Source organism: Panthera uncia, chromosome D1 (genome assembly GCF_023721935.1).
Source record: "Panthera uncia isolate 11264 chromosome D1, Puncia_PCG_1.0, whole genome shotgun sequence".
Lineage (NCBI taxonomy): Eukaryota > Metazoa > Chordata > Mammalia > Carnivora > Felidae > Panthera > Panthera uncia.
The window spans coordinates 17,897,237-17,918,231 of record NC_064808.1 but is presented as its reverse complement, the minus strand read 5'-3'; the positions used below and the strand labels follow the sequence as shown (position 1 = coordinate 17,918,231).

Below are 20,995 nucleotides of genomic sequence, written 5' to 3'. Positions count from 1 at the left end.
TAAAACCAAGGGATGGGATAAAATCATGTAGGGAGACTGCGGAGAGAAATAAAGAGACCTGGGGTCTGAGCCCAAGGGCACTGCATCATATAGAGGCCAGCATGATGAGGGGCCACTTAAGGATTCTGGGAAGGATCAGCTGTTGAGGATAACGGTGGTTACCCATTGTTGAATGGTAGAGCAGGATGAGGGCTAACAATTGACCATTTGCTCACTATTGTATATCCAGTACCTAGCTCAGTTTCTGGTACATAAGGACATATTTGTTGAATGAATGCATCTTCACTTCGATTTATTTGACACATCCTAGATTGTCTCTAGGATCCAGGCACTGTTCTACATTCTATGGATTCACAACATCGTGTTCGCAATAATTTTAAGTTCTAGTGGGGGTCATAGACAGACATACAAATGCATCAAAAATACACATTGTCAGTTTATTTTTTTAAGATTTTAAAATAATCTCTATACCCAATGTGGGGCTCAAACTTACAACCCTGAGATCAAGAGTCACACACTCTCATGGCGCCCCCCGGGGGCTCAGCCGGTGAAGCATCCGACTTCAGCTCAGGTTATGATCTCATGGTTTGTGAGTTCTAGCCCGGTGTCGGGCTCTGTGCTTACTGACAGCTAGGAACCTGGAGCCTGCTTTGGATTCTGTGTCTCCCTCTCTCTCTGCCCCTCCCCCACGCTCACTGTCTCTCAAAAATAAAGAAACATAAAAAAAAAGAGTCACACGCTCTTCCTACTGAGCCAGCCATGTGCCCCTGTATTATTAGTTTATACCTCTCTTTCCCTCCTAATGCCCTATTCTATTTTTTAATACAACATTTTTAAGTTTATTTATTTTGATAGAAGGAGAGAGAATCCAGCGTGGAGCCCAAGGTGGGGCTGGGCTCAGGGCTCCACCTCACAGACTGTGAGATCATGACTGGAGTTGAAACCTACTGATCTGCCCAGGTGCCCCCCTTCTGCCCTATTCTAAGGAGCATGAATATTTGGAGGGCCCTTAGCAGATGAGCCATGATGAATCAGGATATATACATTTGCGGCTATATGGCACATGAAGACTTTGGCAAAAGGGAGAGGCTGAGGGGGAGGAATGGTGGGATTTCACTGAATTGGACAGGCGGCCTCAGCCAAAGATATCAAATTCAATTAATATAAAATGTGCCTGCTCAAATCCCTTGGCTGAATTCAGTTGACAGTTTATAAAAAACAGTAGCAGCCTTAAGGTTATACTTTTATAAGAGAGTAGAAAAAGAGTGGGAGGGTGTGGTTGGGCAGGGAGAGAGAAGGCTCTTAAACTAAATATTAGAAAATTATGACCTTTGCGTCAAGTTAACCGTTGACCCTCAGAATTATTACCCTTAAATTCCTGCCTTTTTTTTTAAAAAAAAGAAAATCTCCAGTGTTGAATCAGCAGTCTCTACTGGTTAGGAAAAATTTTAGGTGTCTTACATGAACTCAAATCCATGCCAGAAAAAGAAACAACTCTTGATGGGGCGATGTGAGTTGCATTACACAATTTCTTTATTGCATTACGCAATTTCTTATACTTAACTTTGCTGAGGTAGTTTTCTTATCTCTACTAGGACCGCACACTTTTGTGTCCCCTCGCACCCATCTCTCCTAACAGAAAATGTAAATTAAAAAGAGAATAAAAGAAAAATCTCTATTGTCCTTTAAGGTCCAGTTAAACAAGGAGTCCCTTCCCCAAACTACTTATTCATCAAGCTGTGTTCCTCCATTTTTCATTCATCTTACAGCTCTTCTGCCACTGTGCATTATAGTTGTTTGAGTCCATGTAGTTATTTACTTTGAATTCCAAGACCTTGGGAACTGTGCTGTTTAATGCTCAGGGCGGAAGGGAGCATTTAGAAGGTCCACAGTAAGTGCCTGTAACCTGAGGGAAGATGCGCTGGGTGGAAGGCATAGAAACGGGAGATGCAAGCCTTTATTCGGAAAAGTTTATGGGAACAATAACGGCACATTTAACAATGAAAAAGAAGTGTTTAATAAAGAGGTGAAAATAAAACCATGACTCCACGCCCACTTCTTACTACCACCTTTCCATTTACTCGTGGCTTCTCAGACCCCATTCCCTCCTAAATCCCGAGCTCAAACGAGGCTGTCTCACTGGCCAATCGGAGCGCTGTCTTCCGTAGTCGTGAAGACTGCTGCAGCCAATGAGAGACCTGGGCGAATTGGTGGGGTGAGACACGCCGCCCTCTGGCGGAATCCTGGGGGCGTGGTGGCGCGCTGGGCGGGACTGAAGCTTGATTGGCAGGCGAACGATCAGCAGTCTTAGAACGGAAACGCGGCCGGGGGCACGCCAGGGGGGACATGGGCGGGGTAGCGAAACTGGAGTCAGCCAATGGCTGACGCACTAAGCACAGAAGGAACGCTAGACCACCAATGGCGGCACGGATATGGCGCCGTGGGCGGGGTTTAGGCCGAAAGAGGCGCAGGAGCAGCGCCTGTTAGTGTCGTCCTCACCGTCACGGGCGGGCGCTTCTTCCTGGATTCATTCATTCGTTTTTTTCATTCACGAAGGTAGTAAGGCCTAGTTGAAAGCCATGGAGAGCGCTCTTCCTGCCGCTGGCTTCCTTTACTGGGTGGGCGCAGGCACCGTGGCCTACCTGGCCCTGCGCATCTCGTGCTCGCTCTTCACGGCCCTTCGGGTCTGGGGTTTGAGTCACGAGGTAGGGGTCGGACCCGGGCTCGGAGAATGGGCAGGTGAGTGCAGTCCAGCGCCGCCGGCCCCTTCGCCTCTGCGGCGGCTCGCGCTGCTCCGGGCCGGGGCCTGGCGGGTGGTGACCAGCGCCGGGCCTTCCCCTTTCCAGGTCCCCTGTCCTTCCTGAAGCTCCTGCGTCCCGCGTACGCCCCTGACCCCATTAGTCAGCTACTGGCTTGCCTAGACTTGTAGAGGTTTTTAAATACTTAATACGTTGTTGGCCCAGCTCAGCGAAATCTGAAGTGCCACTTGGTGGGTGCGGGAGGAATCTGGCCGGAACTGCCAGGGGCTTGTGTCCTTTAAGCCATTCCTGGTTCATGGCCGGGAGTCAGTCACCTTGCTGCCTCCCTAGTCACGGTGTACGCACCTTCGTTAGCCCCTAATGAGTGTTTTTAAAGTAAAGTTTTTCGCTTGACCTGAATAATGGCCCCGTGCTGACGATGAAAGCATTTTGTTGACTTTTTTGGGGGGGAGGGTGGACGAGAAGGACATAGAATTTCAGAAGTCTTTCTGCTTTTTGGAACCTTACCTCTCTCTAGTTACTTGGATTCGGCCTATTTCGTATCATTTGCAATTTTTTAAAAAAATTCTCCTTAAACTTTTCTGGAGTCTTAATGTGCAACGTAAGTATTGCTTCTGCAAAACGGTAACTTGCTCTCTAGCAATCAGAAATACTTTTTGCAGAAGAACATTTGTAGCAAAAAGTATTCCCACTAAGAGCTAAGCACATGGATCTAGTTCCATTCAGTTGGAGGATTTTAAAAATGAAAGAGAAAGGTCGGATTGGAGAAGTTGGGAAAATTACCTGCAGGGAAGTTGTGTACTGGCTTTTTTTCTATATTTTTTGTTTCTGTATTTTTCATTTCTTTGGGCTTAAACTTAAAAAAAAATTTTTTTTTTTAAATTTATTTTAGAAAAAGAGAGCACGAGCGGGGAGGGGCAGAGGGAGGGAGAGAGAATCTTAAGCAGGCCACACACCCAGCGCTGAGCCTGACTCTGACTCTGATCCTACCTCTGAGCCACGACTCTGGGATCAGGACCTGAGCCGACATGAAGAGTCTGACCCTCAGCCAAGTCAGCGGCGCCTCTGGGTTTTGTTTTGTTTTTTTTTTTAAACCAAGTAGTGTGCTGTGGTTGTTCTCTGTAATGATTTATTCTGCTGGTTTATGATTGAATGTTCACTTGACCGAGCATTTTATTGAATTTTGGGATAGTTAGGGGTTTGCCTTCAGACTAGGCTCAAGTAAGGTAGACAAATAATGTAACAACATAGTCTTTATTCATTCAAAAACATTTAAACATAAGATGTAAGAAATTAAACTTTTGGGACAGCCACATAAACAGAACACATCTCAAGTAGGAATGGATTTGTATGAGTTCTGTCCATGATGCGAAGCAGCTATTCACATTATAGTACTTATTTTTAAAAAATCACTTAGTGTTTTTTGATATTCCTTGAAAAACAAGTGAAGTGCTCAAGTTGATTATTATAATAAAGTTTATGATTTTGCAATTGACTTGCCCAATTTCTTGATTGTTGTTTGGAAAACTTGCTTGTGAACTTTTGAAATAGTTACACAAGATTCCAATGCATTAGGAAATTCTATATCAAGATGAAGTTTTGTGGTTTGTAAGCAAAGAGTAATGTTAATAATTTTTTTTTAACTAAAATTGACCCTGGTGTCTAATAATTCTAATGATCAGAGTCATCTATATATGAGTTTATAGTAAAGGTATTGAAAAGATTTGGCTCCAGAGGAAGGATATTTGATAAATTGAAGGAAATGTTTAAAAGATTTAGAAGTGAAATTTGAACCAGAACACTGGGATAAAACTGAAAGGATCATAGTGTCTAAGTGACACTTTGTTGAGTTCAGTCTACCTTGGATTGTTAGAAAAATCTCTTTTTCAAGAACTTATGCAGAAAAAATGATCAAGTTGTTATTTGTAGCATTACATGTATGTGGTGGCCTGGATCTTAAAATATTTCCTTTACCTCTCCAAATTCAGGGAATCTTTGAATAACAAAATTAAGAGTAGCTCATCTTAAACAGGTTATTTGTATCAGTTGGAGGGATGAACTGCAATAATTTGACAAAGAAAGCAGCAGAGATGACACTTGAATAATTAGGGTTAAACAGATTAAAATTAGATAATTTTTTCAACCAAAGTTAGGATTTTGGAATTAATTTTTGTGCGTAAATAGTACTAATAAGTTTTTCCCCTATAAAATGGGTATCTTAATCTTGTGCAGCCTTCTTCAAATAAGTGGTGTTAGCAGGCCGTATTATGGAGGCATTATCTACTTTCTGGTACTAACATTTAACATCTTCCTCTCCATAACCTATTAAATATTTTAAGTATTATGTAGTAATGTGCACTGAGTTGATAATATGTTTTTATTCTTGTTATTCTTAAGTCTCTTCGTGTGAGTATGTTTCTCAGATTTTAGAATCTGAAGGGGAGGGAGTGTGGGTCCCAATTTTTTTTTTTTTTTTTTTTTTTTTTTTTGTCTTTCCCTATAGTAACTGGTGCATTGATCACATAGCTTTTCTAAATTTAAAAACAAAGGCTTGGAAAAATAAATACATCGTATGTATAGCATGGCTACTATAGTTAATAATACTTTACTGTAAATCTGAAAGTTGCCAACAGATTAAATCTTGAAAGTTCTCACAGCAAGGGGTGCCTGGTTAGCTCAGTTGATAGAGCATGTGACTCTTGATCTTGGGGTCATGAGTTCAAGCCCCACGTTGGGCATAGAGCTTACTTAAAAAAAAAAAAAGTCACTACAAGAAAAAAATTCTGTAACTATTATGGTGATGGATGTTACCTAGACTTATTGTGGTGATCATTTCACGATATATACAACTGTCGAATCGTGATTTGTATACTTGAAACTAATATAATGTTGTATGTCATTATATCTCAACAAGAAATAAACAAACCCTGAAAGTTTGTAAAAACTCGAAAGCAGGTATTCTTTGCAATTAGTAAAAATATTTCAGATCACATATTCCTAGTTAGGGTCTTAAGACCATCCATTACTTGGCCCACACTCTGATCTATCTCCTTTGTGAGTTAGGTCTTTTCCCTGCTTCTTTTCCAGTACCATTTCCACCCGAGTTAGGAATTGTGCTGATTTCACTAGGACCCGTGTAGATGGTTTTGCCAATATTGCCTGTCATTGTTATGCGATACTTGTATCTCTTAGGAGAACAAAGAACTCCTGTGAAAGTGGAGCTTTCGTTGTTGGAAGGTCACTGTTGCAAATAATCAGAAGAAGATTGCTAACAAAAGTGGTCAGTTTGTACTAAATAAAGGAGAGAACAGTCGTTGCTGTGGAGGAATAAAGAATGTAATCTGTAGGCTTTGGTTTAAGCATAGATAAATTTTGCATTTATTTAAGCAGTTTCCATCATACAATTCATCTAAAATGATTGATATTGAAATAAAGTGGAGGTGATAGATGGAAAGGCAAGGTAAGTATACTTCTCAAGCCAAGATACTTCATAACTTTCAACCCACGACCACACTCTGAGCTCTTGTGTTTAGTTTTTAATGGAGAGGATATTGCTGCAAGCAGCAAAGAATAAAGGATCCACTGGGGCGCCTGGGTGGCTCAGTGGGTTAAGCGGCCGACATCAGCTCAGGTCATGATCTCCTGGTTCGAGAGTTTGAGCCCTGCATCAGGCTCTGTGCTGACAGCTCGGAGCCTGGAGCCTGCTTCAGAATCTGTGTCTCCCTCCCTCTCTCCTCCTCCCCTGCTTACACGCTCTCTTTCTCTCTCAAAAATAAACAAACATTAGAAGAAAAAAAAAAGAATAAAGGATCCACTAACCAGTGAGATTTAAAAAATAACTTCATAGAGATGTAATTCATACCATACAAGTTACCCATTTAAAGTGTATAGTTCAATATTTTTATTATATTCACAAGTTGTGAATATAACCATTATAATTTAAGTTTGGAATGTTTTCATCCTCCTTAAAAGAAAACCTATACCTGTTAGCTGTCACCCCCCCCAACCCTCACCCCTTCAAGCCCTAGTCAACCACTAATCTACTTTCTGTCTATATGCGTTTACTTATTCTGGATATTTCATATAAATGGGATCCTACAATATGAAGTATTTTGTGACTGCCTTTCATTTAGCACAGTGTTTTCAAGGTTCACCCATGTTGTGGCATATTTCAATGCTTCATTTCTTATCATTGCTGAATACTGTTCCATTCTGTGGAGTGAGTTTAGATTTTGCAAAGGGTTTTTACCTCTGCATTTTGCTGTCTGCACATCTATATTAGCAGATCCCTGAGATTTTGCAGCTTTGGATGTTGATGGAACTCCATTTGGCCCTGTAATATTCCAAGGTTTTCCTAATTTAGTGGACAGTGAAGACTTAGAAAGGTTATGGGTTGGTGGGGTTCTTTTGTAGAAAAGCCATTCATCAAAACTGGCTTTGTTTAGCCAAGCTCCAAGAATCAAAGGATTCTGAAAATCAGGTGTGATGCATAATTTCTGTTTTTACAGCGGATAACTACACAGGATTGGTCTAGTTACCTCCAGTGGTTGAAGGCTGCTTGAGTAACTAGGGTCTGTTGACAGTAGGTCCCTTTCTTAGGCTTTGCGGTATCACATCATTTGAGGAATTATGTATGAAATGTTAATTATTTCGATTGGCAATCCCGGAAAAAATAAATACCATTGAATGCTTGAAGTGTTCCAGGCACTTGACATAGTCTATATTTAATCTGTCTCTGAGCTATGCTCTATTATCCCCGGTGTACAGAGGAAGAAACAGAGGCTTAGGTAAATGACTTCCCTTGTCTATGGTTTCATAGCTAGTGAGAGAAGATCAGGATTTGAAGCCAAGTTGTCCATTCTGCAGTGCACGTGTTTGCGTGTTGGTGATTGGTTTACAAACTGCATGAGTAAGTACTTGGGGGTGGCTTCCTTTATATCCTAGGCATATATTGCTTTTTATTAAATAATTCTTTAAGCTTTTATTTTTAAGTAATCTTGACCCTGAGATCAAGAGTCACATGCTCTACCGACCGAGGCAGCCAGGTACCCCAGAACACATCGCTTTTAATCGAAGGCACACTTTCAAATTTGCACATGCTTGGTATCTCTGGAAGCATTGTAGACTAGGGTAGAACGTTTTAGAATCAAGTAGCTCAGGATTTTCTTCAGATTTATAACCGTGAATCTTGTTGCTCCATGAAAAAACACTGGAAAGGCAGTCAGGCGCCTTAATAAAGCAAAGCGTTTGACTACCATCACTATGGGTGGATCTGACCTCAGATGCTGTTTATTTTCTGTTTATTACTCTGGTGTTCTCCGATGGACTCAGTGATGCTCTGGAGGTCCAGCTTGATACATGTAATATGCTTCCTGTTGACATTCAGGAGACTTGAGTATACCTGTTCTTGCTGGTGAGCTGATGTTGTTCACAGTCTTGCCATGTTTTTTAAGAACCCAATTTTGTTTGTTTTTTGTTTTAAAGCAGGGCAGGTGAAGGAGGGCAGAGAAACAACGTAACAGTTCTGGAAGGTATTTGTTCGTTCTGCAAGTTAGCTCCAAAAAGGGAGTCCATGGGCCTGAATGGAACAAGGTTTCCAGATTGGAGTTAGCAGGGCAGCCTTAAAGATGTTGTGCTAGAGCTGTGTGAGAGGAAGCAGAGGCGGAGGAGAGTCAGGCCGAGAGCATGCCTTGGTCTTACTTGCAGGAGAAACCAAAGAAGGTTTTCTGGAGTTAGAAATTCAGCCTCTGTACTCTGAGCTAGAGTATCTTTTCCCCACACCCTCCCATTAGCCCTCACTATCCCCCTGCCCCCCTCTTTTTTTCTTCCTTCTTTCTCCCCCCCCCCTTTTTTTTTATGCAGTGTTAAAGTTTCCTATTTAGAGGTCAAACCTGAACCCTTGGAGGCTCACACCTAGACTTGAATTTTAGCTTCTCTACTCACGAGCAGTGTGTAACATTGAGGAGGGTGGTAAACATCTCTGAGCCTTACCTTCCTCATCTGCAAACTGAGGATAATAGTGCGTGCCTGTTTCATAGGATTCTTTTGAAGGGTAAATGGGAATACTTATTCTATGTAAAACAGATAGTACAGTGCCTGACACACAAAGGCTGATAACATTATTAGTAATCTTATTAGCCTCACTAGCATTATGTACTAATTACTTGAGCTAATTGACAAGGTAAGTCTTGGTAAGAAAAAGTTAATATCTGGGGCGCCTGCATGGCTCAGTCAGTTAAGCGTCCGACTCTTGATTTAGGCTGAGGTCATGACCTCACGATTCTTGAGACTGAGCCCCGCGTCGGGCTTTGCGCTGACAATGCAGAGTTTGCTTGGGATTCTGTCTCTTTCCCTCTCTCTGCCCCTCCCCTGCTCATGTTCTCTGTCTCTGTCTCTGCCTCTGTCTCTCTCTCTCTTTAAAAAAAAAAAAAAAAGTTGACATCTGGGTGACCACATCTTCAGAAAGAAGATTATCATTGCTGTTGCAACTGAGATTATTGAGCTTCAAAACTAATTTTTTTTCGTTGTTTTGCTTGGTTGAATTGAGGATAATTTATTTCTTTCAGTTTCTGAAAAAAATGTGCTGAAAGATTTAAATAGTGAGATTTATAAGTTTAGAATACATGGGTAAGTGGATTTGAATAGATCAGTTCCCGTGCCATCAAATGCCATTTGTAGAGAAGGATAAGTTAAAAAAACACTTTTTAAAAATAGTGTACCTTGGGGTGCCTGGATGGCTTAGTCGGTTCAGCATCTGACTCTTGATTTTGGCTCAGGTCATGATCTCATAGTTTGGGAGTTAGAGCCTTGCAGCTCCTTGGAGCTGATAGCACAGAGCCTTCTTGGGGTTCTCTCTCCCTCTCTCTCTCTGCCCCTCCCCTGCTCTCTCTCTCTCCCTCTCTCTCTCAAAAAATAAAAAAAATAAAAATAGCGTATCTTTTTCACTTGAGCTGCTGTAACAAAAACACTATAGGCTAGATGGCATCTATAGACACCATAGACTGTGTCATCACATGGCAGAAGGGCCAGGGAATCCTCCAGAGTCTCTCTTATAAGAGCACTGATCCCATTCAGTAGGCTTTACCCTCATGACCCACTCACCTCCCAAAGACCCCCCCTCCTAATGCCATCACATTGGGAATTAGGATTTCCACTTAAATTTGGTCCTTACCACACAAATTCAATCTATAGCACAGTGGATCCTTTTTTCCATTTCTCTTCTCATATTTAGTGAAAATAAAAATATAGCAGTTTTCATCTTCTGGGATAGATGGAGGTTAAGGTTGGGAGGCTGGGTAAGCAGAGCCTTCACTGTGCTTGGTGGAGAGTTTGATATATTCATTTGTCCATCCACAACCACAAATACTGTTGAGTGCTGTCCATGGACCTTGGAATAGACCAACGGGCTGGTGAACAGCAATCAGATGAACAAACTGTGCTGTTAAGTGATAAAGAAGACCGGCTTGGTTCTGTGAGAGCTTGTGAGTGAGGCCCAAGAGAGCTGCCCTGGGGACGTGATGAGGGAGCTGAGATCTGAAGGGAAGGGAAGAGTAGCAGCAGGAGCAGAAGGAACAGCAGGTGTTTGGCTCCTGAGGCCGGATGTTGGGCGGCTTGCATGAAACAAGGCCTGAGTGACTAGAGCCGAGAACGGGTGGGCACGATGCAAGATGAAGAGTGGAGGGGGGGAGATTGGGCCGGCAAGCAGGGCTACTGAATCTACGCGAAGGTCAGGGAGAACAATTGAAGGGATTTTAAGCACAAGGATAATGTTGTGGAATTGCAACTTTAAACAGAATTCCTTGTTTCTATGACCTTCCTGACACTGTTGCATTGCCATAGAGATGGACCAGTGCAAGTTATTCAGATCACCTCAGTCAAAATTGCCTTAAAAAACCCAAACAAACCCAAAATGCAGATTCATACTTTAGAGTGTGGGTGACTACTCTTGTACCATTCATTCCTGGTTATCATCTTTCAGAGACCATTTCTTCCCTGGGGGAAAATATCTAATCACCATGGTGTAGGAAGTTCTGCTCTTACCAGGGACTGGGTGATAGGGTTGTTGAATGAACTCTGAAACTGGGTTACTGCTTTTTTGAGGTCAGTCCATAAAACCATGGTGTGGTAGCTGAGAAGCCTGCCATAAATCCAGCACCAGAGGGAATGCTGTGTTTTATTTACTCATTTTGTCTAGTGAAACAATGGGTTTGCCCTGTCTCTGACTGGCAGTTCCAGGGAGACTATCCAGTTTCTGCAGAGTTCATCTTTACCACCATTAAGTGAAGTTACTTCTATTTAAATGATCTAGTCAGTGGGGCAAGGGAGGAAAGGCTAGCAGACTTAAGATTTAGAACAATGACTATCTCTCAAGAGTATTACATGGGTTAACAGTAGTGATAAGGAGACCATTGGCTTTGGAATCAGAATAGCAAGGGTAAGCTTTGCTAGTGGCTAAAATGTTTGAAGTTGGGGTGCCTGGGTGGGTCAGTCGGTTAAGCGTCTAACTTTTTTTTTTTTTAACTTTTTTAACGTTTATTTATTTTTGAGAGACAGACAGAGGCAGAGTATGAGCAGGGGAGGAGCAGAGAGAGAGGGAGACACAGAATCTGAAGCAGGCTCCAGGCTCTGAGCTGTCAGCACAGAGCCCGACACGGGCCCGAACTCACAAATCACGAGATCATGACCTGAGCCTAAGTCGGACGCTCAACCAACTGAGCCACCCAGGCGCCCCCCCTTTTTAAAAAAAATTTTTTTTTTTTTAACATTTATTTATTTTTAAACGTCTAATTCTTGATTTCAGCTCAGGTCCTGACCTCCTGGTTCGGTTCAGGAGATCGCACTGTGCTGACAGCATGGAGCCCTGCTTGGAATTCTCTTTCCCGCTCTCTGCCCCTCCCCCGCGCTCACACACGTGCCTCTCTCTCAAAATAAATGAACATTAAGAAATAAATAAAATGTTTGACATTGGGCAAAGATAGTTAACCTCTGAGAATAACTTTCTTCATCTATCAAATGGGGCTGATACTTTTCAGGAGTATTATGACAATGAAGTGAGTTGTAAATGAGGTTCTAGTGACATCTTTTATTTGTATACATTACTCTTATTTGATGAAGAAGGATTATCGAAGCCAAGAATAATGTAGTTCACTCAGCTGATAAACTATTAGAAATATGAAGTTATGAACTGATCAGTTAAGAGGAGATTAGTGCCACGAGAGGAAGATTTCTGGCTTTGTGAAAAGATTTACCAAGTGCTTCCTTGAAATCTGGCTCCCCTTAGTGAACCTCAGATTCGAAGGTTTAGGAAAATTCAGTTATGTGCAACTTTTCCACTGAATTTGTAAAGACCTTAAAATTATCTTTGACTCTTCTTCTCTCACCCCACGTACAGTCTGTTAGGAAAGCTCATTGACTTTAACTTAAGAATATCTAGAATCCAGTCCCTTCTACACTGGTGTAAGCCACTGAAATCTCTCATCTTGATAAAATAGCAGCCTCCTGTCTCTCCAATCCAACATTGGCATCCCCCTACAGTCGATTCTTCTACAACAGCCAGAGTGATCCTTGCAAAGCTCATGTTGAATCATGTGATCCTGTACTCAGATCCCTCCCCTGGCTTTTCATCCTGTTCCTATTAAAAACTTCTGTGGTTGACAAGGCTTTCAACCACCTGCCTCCTGGCTTCTTTTATCTCTGACCTCATTTCTGCCTACTTTTCCTCTCTCTCTCTCTCTGTCACCCTCCCAGTCACTTTCACTTCCTGCTTGAACACGCTTCCTTGAACTCACTTCCTTGGACGTGTTTGGCACTGCTGCCTTAGAGCCTTTGGTTAGTCATTCCTCCTGGAAAGTCCACCCCTCCGCCCCTGCCCATATCCACATGGCTAACTCTTACTTCCTCCCTCCTGCCTTTAAACTCACAATCCTCTGTCCCTGACCCCACTTCTGATCCCCATTACCCTGCTGTCCTTGTCCTTTTTCATAGCACTTGTCACTATCTCCCATGTGGTATACTTTGCTCATTTATGATGTTTCTTGTTTGCCTACCCCTTTTTTGAATGGAAGCGCCATGAAGGACCAAAGTCTGTCTTTTTTGTTCACTTATGTATCTCAAGCACCTAGAACAGTGCCCACACATAGTAAATGCTGATATATATTGGTTGAATGGATAAAAATATCTATTAAGTAAGGTTTTCCAGTATTGTTGAGACTAAGGGTTAATGAACTTGGTGGGGAAATTATATTTTGTTTCTCCATTCTCTTAAGTGATTAGTTATAAATGTAAGAAATATTAACAGTTTCCCAATCTCTAAAATGAGATTGTTTATTTATTTATTTTTGTTTTTTTTTTAATATATGAAATTTATTGTCAAATTGGTTTCCATACAACACCCAGTGCTCATCCCAACAGGTGCCCTCCTCAATACCCATCACCTACCCTCCCCTCCCTCCCATCCCCCATCAACCCTCAGTTTGTTCTCAGTTTTTAAGAGTCTCTTATGCTTTGGCTGTCTCCCACTCTAACCTCTTTTTTTTTTTTTTTTCTCCTTCCCCTCCCCCATGGTCTTCTGTTAAGTTTCTCAGGATCCACATAAGAGTGAAAATATATGGTATCTGTCTTTCTCTGTATGGCTTATTTCACTTAGCATCACACTCTCCAGTTCCATCCACGTTGCTACAAAGGGCCATATTTCATTCTTTCTCATTGCCACGTAGTGGCACATTCTCATTGCACATATGCCATTGTGTATATAAACCATAATTTCTTTATCCATTCATCAGTTGATGGACATAAAATGAGATTATTTAGTATAAAAACAAAATATAGATTATAATCTCAGGAAGAAGTTCTCCCAATATAGACTCTGGAATTAGACAACCTGCTTTTGAACCCCAACTCTGCCAGTTACAAACTACATCATGCTGACTTCTGTGTGCCTCAGTTTTCTCTTCTGTCAAATCGGGATAATAATAGGTTTGATATGATGATTACATGAGTTAATAGGTGTGAAATACTTAGAACAGTCTTTGGCATTTATTTACCAAATGCTACATAAATGTTAGGTGATACTGTTGCTATATCAGCTGTCACTTTTACTTGTGGGGGTAATTCTTCTTCCCATCTATATCCATCTTCTTTTTCCCAGAGTTTTCATAATAATTTACTGCATATTCCCTTCGGGATGGCTATCGATCCTAGCATGTCTAAAATTCAGCTTCTTTGCTCTGTCTTGCTTGTTCTGGACATCCTTATTCTTGCTAATTTCAGAGTCACCCAGCCTCTAAATCAGGATGGCAAATTCAAATGTCTCCAGCAGGTTAAGTAAATGAGTGAAGTGGACCAGGTGTAAATGCGTGTGTGGGTACCGTCCCAGAGATCAGTCATGGCATAGACTCCTCCTCCAGTTGTTACCTGTCAGTAACATTGGCCCTGTCCCCTTGGATTCTTCCTGAGAAGCCCCAGATAGCAATTTTCAAATGGAAAGTTTCTTAATTTTTTAAGACTGAGGCACATTTCTCAAGTGTACTCTGTGGACCAAGTAGATTACTCCAGGGGGTCAAATGCAGCAAGTGACCAGCCTGCTCCTTCACCTCACGTCTTAGAATCACACTCCTTTCCCCCTCTAGCTAGGAGAGTGCCATCACACTGAATCTACCAGCACAGGCTCTCTCCCATCCGTACTTTTCTCCAAGTTCCTTGATGTATCACCTCCCTATGGCGGTGTGTTGCAAGTTTCATCTTCCCCCAAAATCTCGAAACAAGTTACCTGGTACACCTTACTCAAAAACTTCAAGTTACCTAATGTCTACACAGATACCAAGCTGCTTAGCCCTTTTTCATCATGTTCTTATGTCTATTTCTGGTCTCATTTCATAATGTGGCCCTTTCTGCATCTTTTCTTGGATGCATCTCCAAATGACTTACTGTGTCCTAGACATGCCTGTCCTTGCATATTCTTTCTGCTTCTGTGTCTTTGTGCAGGGACATGTAGTAGTTTCATTGGCTGTTGAATGTTGATCTCACTCTGCTAGGAGTGCTCTTTCTCTTCCTATTACACACCCTTCCTCACTCTTCCTCTGTGTGAAATTCTACCCACTTTTCAGAGGCCAGATTATGAATTTTTCTGGCTGCCCAGGTGGAAGTGTACTTTTGGAACCCTGATAGTGCTTGTTTTCTATCTTGTGCGCTTTTCCCCATTTTACCTTATTAGTCATTTGTGTATACACACACATGCATATGCAATACCTCCTTTGTTCTAAACTATAAGCCCCTGCATAGTGCACAGTAAGTAATATTTGGTGAGTGAATATTTTTTCCTTGAGGTTCTGGTGTATTTCATTTGGGGGTGGGGTGTTTTGCTTGGGTTTTGTATTTTTTTTTGCAAAATGTGCACACCATATTTGTTTTTTGCTTAAAAAATTTTTTTTTAATGTTTATTTTTGAGACAGAGTGCAAGTGGGAGAGGGACAGAAGGAGACAGAATCTGAAGCAGGTTCCAGGCTCTGAGCTGTTAGCACGGAACCTGATGAGGGGCAGATCATGATCTGAGTCAAAGTCGGATGCTTAACCAACTGAGCCAAAATAGGTGCCCCGTTTTTTTTAAGTTTATTTATTTATTTTGAGAGAGAGAGAGAGTGAGGTAGTGAGTAGGGGAGGGGCAGCAAGAGAGAGAGAGAATCCAAAGACTGTCAGCATAGAGCCCAACACAGGGCTCGAACTCATAGTTCAGGAGATCATGGCCTGAGACAAAGTCGAGAGTTGGACACTTAACCAACTGAGCCACCGAGGCACCCCCATTTTTTCTTTTTTGCTTTAAAATTTCAAGTGACACACACCTAAAAATCTAGATTGAAATTAAACCAAGGCTGGTTAGATAAAGAATGGTTATAGAATTATTATATTACAGCAGGGCCTGGATAACAATTTGAAAGTGTGAAATGCAGTGAGATCAAAAAGATGTCCTTGAGTAGAATTCGTAATAAGCTAACCTTTTTTCATCTGTGGTTTTAGGAAATTGTTACAGGAAACCAACCACTCTGCTACATGTAATAAACACTTAACTATTAATGGAATTTTAATAATATATATATTGTTCATCTCCAAATCTTTACAGAATTCTTGGAAATAGATTTTCTTTTAGGAAGAAAGACTTTTCCAATTAAAGTTTTGGAAAAATCTTGCTAATTGGTAAGGTTGAGTGAATTAGTGAAAAAAGAACTCTAGGATATGTTATTTTGAAGTCCTGCTAAAATGTGCCCAAACCTTCTAAACACTTAGACTTTTTAAATTGTTGGAGACATTGAACCAAATTCCCTGGAAAACCTCTTGGGTGGGAAAGTCATTGATTGGTAAATATGTATAGCCAATAACTTCTAGAAAGTTCCACAGAGTGTGTTGGATATGTAGTTTATTTGCCTCATGGAAAGAAATGAATATGACTGTTGGTTGATAATTTTTACAAAACTTTAGTCATTTTGTGAGAAACTTAAGAAAATTGGAATGTCATCAGGAAGCAGAAGAGAACAATGATGGAGTGATGAAACCAGAAGGGCTATTGAAGAGGGTGACTTCTTCAGTTGAACTCTTAGGGAAATGTTCTGAAAGAGGTAATGACTTGCTCAAGATCATACATCCAGTTAGAGAATGGCCAGGCAAGGCAGGTCGGTGGCAAAGGGCAGAGAATGGCGGACTCATCCATGGTAGACTGAGCTGAAACAGTGGCAGGAGAGATGTAGAGTAGAAGGGATTTGTCAGGGTGGTCGGTGCTGACAACAAGGATGTGGGCAGAATTGGACTTCTTTATATATTCAGCAACTGGTATGGGGCAAAAACAGCCCTCACTGTCCAAGTGCCCGACCTCTTGAAGAAATGACATGCACCTCTACCCATCAAGGGTGCCATTATGTCATGCTCTTGGTACACCCTTTCACAGTCATTAAGACTGGGGTAACTTTCTCATTAAATACAATGGTGTAAGCTGAGTGAGTTGATCCAAATCTCTTACCTACTGTCTCAGCTGTGCTTATACCCCCAACTACAGATTATGTTGATGACACTGAATTGCCAAGGAAATATTGTATTGTTTTAGTATGTGTTCCTCAAGGTGGCCAGGAAAGGCTACAGTATCTTTTAGAAGTTTAAATGCCAGTTTTAGTGCTCCCTTAACATTCCTAGTATGTAGAAAACTCATTCTCCAGATTGGTTTTATTGTAATGACTGGCATTAACTGCTCACGACCAAGCTAACTCCAGTAGAAATATTGCCAAGCTTGCTTTAATGATAGCTGAACCTCCAGACTTGTCACATAAACAGAGCTAATGCAGTAAACAAGCTTTCCTAATCTTGCGCATTCAGTCTAATAATTTTGCTATGGAACAGGGAACTGCTGCTTATCTGTGTTTTCCAATACCTCTCTTTGCCTGTCATGTGAAAGGAGGTGATGATCTCTTTATAGATAATGTGAAAAAAAAACCACAGTGGGTTAGACAATAGTGTTCACACATTCTGAATTAGAGGAGGCTGAATTAATGATATTTTACTGTAATGATGACATATTAATTTGCAAAGTGATTTTGCAAGTATTCTCAGATGGTTTCCACAACATCCCTGCAAAGCAGGTTAGGGTTGGTTTTGTTATTTCTACATAATATGCCAGAATCAGGGGGAGATACAGTGACCGACATCGGGGTTACAGTCAATGACAGAAGAAATTGAATCTAGGTTTTCTGGCTCCAGCCTCCATGTTCTTTCCACTTGCCTGCCAAAGTTCCTGATAATGATTTTTAAGGCAAGTTGGAATACCTGTACAAGAGCTTATACGTTGGAGACTTCCTCAGACGTTGTCTAAAACTGAAAGGTCGGTTTATGCCACGGTGGTATCCAAACTCCCATGGATCACAAGAATAACTGCATGTGCTTGTTAAAAATAAGGACTGTAGGTCTTCACTATAGACCTACTAAATCAAAATCTCTAAGAAAAGAATGTGGGCAAATGTATTTTTAACAAATAAAGAGGATTCTTAAGATCATGCATTTCGGGAAACACTGGACTATGGTCAGGCTAGCCCTAAAAGAAGACAGGGGACTTACACACGCAGCCTTTTTAGCCAGATGTCTATTCTCCGTACCAGGGCTTGATTTATAATAGTGTTAAAACTTCGGCGATTTCTGTACTAAATATTTACTAATAGTTTTGACAGTGAATCGAGATTCTATTTTAGGCTATTTCTGTGTTTCTGCATTTGAAATAGATTCGGAAAAAAATAAAACACTTGGAACTTAAATATGTTGCTATACAATGAGAACCACAAGCAGCACATTCAGAATTTCCCAGTCTTTACTAATTGGAGATTTGGGGTGAGAATAGGAGTGTTAATAAGAATGCTTTTTTGGTAGATGCAAATAATAGAAGTTTAATTTGCTTTTGGTTTAAGTAGGACCATAGAAGTATAGCTGAAGACTTTGGAAGCTTAACTATAAAGAATTGAGAGAATAATATTTTCTTTTTTTCTGTTTGTGATACTATTTTTTTAGTGACTTTTTTTGTAGTTTATTTTTATAACATTTAGAGAAAAGAAACCTTTAAATCTGCTTTCCTTCTTTATAGGTAGATTTAAAAAAATTATCTTTACTATGAAATTAATGTAAGTGATACATATTGATGGTTCTTTTTTAAAAACTTTATTTATTTAGAGAGAGAGAGAGGGCACGCGTGTGTGAGTGGAGGGAGGGTCAGAGAGAATCCCAAGAATGATTCCGTGAACTGTGAGATCATGACCTGAGCCGAAATTAAGAGTCAGATGCTCAACTGACTGAGCCGCCCAGGTGCCCCAGTATTGAGTTTTAAAGGGCCAAGAGACTAGAGAGGATGTTCTAATTATTTTTTTCTCTTTTTAAAAAATGTTAAGTTCTCCAAATGATGAAGAAGGAAAATGGGTTTAGGTTTAATCAGAAGGAATTTCCATTTTAGTTGGCTATGGGCCAGACTCAGTACTGAGTATGGGAATATAGTGGTGATCAGGAATGCCGTAGTCTCTGTCTCCATTGGTCTAGCAGAGGACACGGATCATTACATAAGCAGCTCCAGAAAGGGCTTAGAGAAGGTTTTCTGGAAGAAATAATGTTTAATCCAAAGTATGGAAGAAAAAGAGAAGGAAGATGATGATGTTAATAATGGTAATAAGACATAATACTTATGAAAAATCTATGTCCCAGATACTTTTTTTTTTCCCCATTAAAATTTTTTTTGTGTCCTTTTAGGGGTTTTTAAGGGCTGTAAATTCAAAGCTGCCCATGACAGAAAAAATGTAACTTTAACAATCGCATAACTCATTATGGGGAACCCCAGATACTTTTCTAAATACCTCAACGAACTTACTTAATCCTCATATAATCCAATAAGGTAGGTCCTATTCACATCCCCATTTTACTGAAAGAAAGCCAAGTTAATAGAGGGAAAGCGATTTGCTCAAAGACACATAGCTAGTAAGTGGAGAAAGATCCAGGATTTGAACTGTCCCCTGAACGTACTGTTAACCACTATGCAAACTACACTGATGAATTAGAGATGAGCAGGTGAGGGCGGCTGGAGGACCAGGGAGCATTTCCAGCCAAGGGACTGAACATTCAGGAAGTTTGGGCCGAACGTCCTGGAGGAGAGAGGCAAGAGGTAAGGCTGGAGAAATGGGCGGGGTGGGGGGAGCAGTCATAAAGGACCTTGAGGCTCTGGTGAGGGTTTAGTATCCTAAGGGCCTTGGGAAGTCATTGAAAGATTTCAAGCAGTAGAGTGTCATGATCAAATTTATAGTTTGGACAGCTGAAATTTTGGAGAATGGATGTGAAGGGAGCAACTCAGGATGTAGGAGACCGGTTGTTGTTGTTGGTGGTGGTGGTGGTAAGCCAGGCATTGCGTGATGGTGGTTTGGGTTAAGATAATGGGGGCAGGGACTGAGACAGGGAATCAGAGAGAGGAGGTGCAAGTCACGGGCCTTCACCATAAATAGGTTGTGGGGGAGAAGGAGACGGCAAAGTCCAGAAGGATTGTGACATGTCTGGACTCTGGGCAGATGATGCCACTAGTCACTGACGTTGGAAACACAAGAGAAGGAGCAGGCTTTGGGGGGGGGAATAATGAGGTTGATTTCTTACGGGTTCTGTGTGGATGTCAGGCAATCTTGCAACAGATTAGGACCAGGCTGAGCCTAATGTTGTGAGTTCTTTACTGAAGTCCTTTGGTTTAGCAGTCATTCTATAGTTTTCATAAAGTTTGTGCTATAGGAAAGTTTGGAGACTCAGCATGTAATATCTTAGGAAAGGTAGCATAGTATTTTTGAACGGTTTGAGGGAGTGTGGCCCATGTAGCACTTTGTGCCTTAGTTCAGTGAATGTTGGCTGTTTCCTTTTCGGCAGAAAAGCCGGGAAGTGTAGTGGACAGTGTATTAAACGTAACAGAAGACCTGAGTTCATAGTCCACCTTCTCACCTTTGACACTTACTGGCTGTGGAATCTTGGGTCAGCTATTCTATTTCATCTCTCAAATATGTCTAAAAATACCCACTTTATGTTCAGAGATGTTGAATCTCTCTCTGAATCCTCTTTGTAGAAAGTACAAAGCATTTTATACATATTAGACATTGGGCCTTTTTCCCTCTTCCGTTTTCAATTAGAAATCTAGAAATAGAATTGCTCCAGAAGTTGATTAAATTGTTTGTGTGAGGTTCAAGTTCCTTCCGAGATTTATTTTAGATTTATTGCAACTTTGTCGTGATCAACACCTGAGTCTCTTCTGATGTGATTATCTAATATTATCTAACATATGTCAATTTTAGAATGTACCTAAAACAAAAAAAATTTTTTTACAACTTTGTTAGAACATAAGCTTGGTTTCTGTATTTAAAGTGAAACTAATTTGGGGTGGGAGCCTGGGTGGCTCAGGCAGATAAGCATCTGGCTCTTGACATTGGCTCAGGTCATGATCTCACAGTTCGTGAGTTTGAGCCCCACATCAGTTTCTGTGCTGACAGCTCAGAGCCTGCTTGGGATTCTCTCTCTCCCCGGCCTCTCTCTCTCTCATTCTCTCCCTCGCTCATGTACTCTGTTTCTCTCTCTCTCTCAAATAAACTTAAAAAAAATTTTTAAAAAGTAAAACTAATTTAACCACGAATTGTGTTAGTTTCTTTTATTAAAATTTTTTTTAATGTTTATTTATTTTTGAGAGGGAGAGAGAGACAGAGCAT

General features: G+C 41.0%; 1 protein-coding gene across 1 annotated transcript in view; it reads left to right on the top strand.

Moving 5' to 3' along the window:
• The first annotated feature begins 2,432 nt into the window (after positions 1 to 2,432).
• Positions 2,433 to 20,995, top strand: part of HSD17B12 (hydroxysteroid 17-beta dehydrogenase 12) — a 167,683-nt gene continuing 149,120 nt past the window's right edge. The window contains exon 1 of the mRNA XM_049617598.1: positions 2,433 to 2,739. Coding sequence (XP_049473555.1) covers positions 2,580 to 2,739 — 160 coding nt within the window. The 5' untranslated portion in view covers positions 2,433 to 2,579. The remainder of the gene's footprint in view (positions 2,740 to 20,995) is intronic.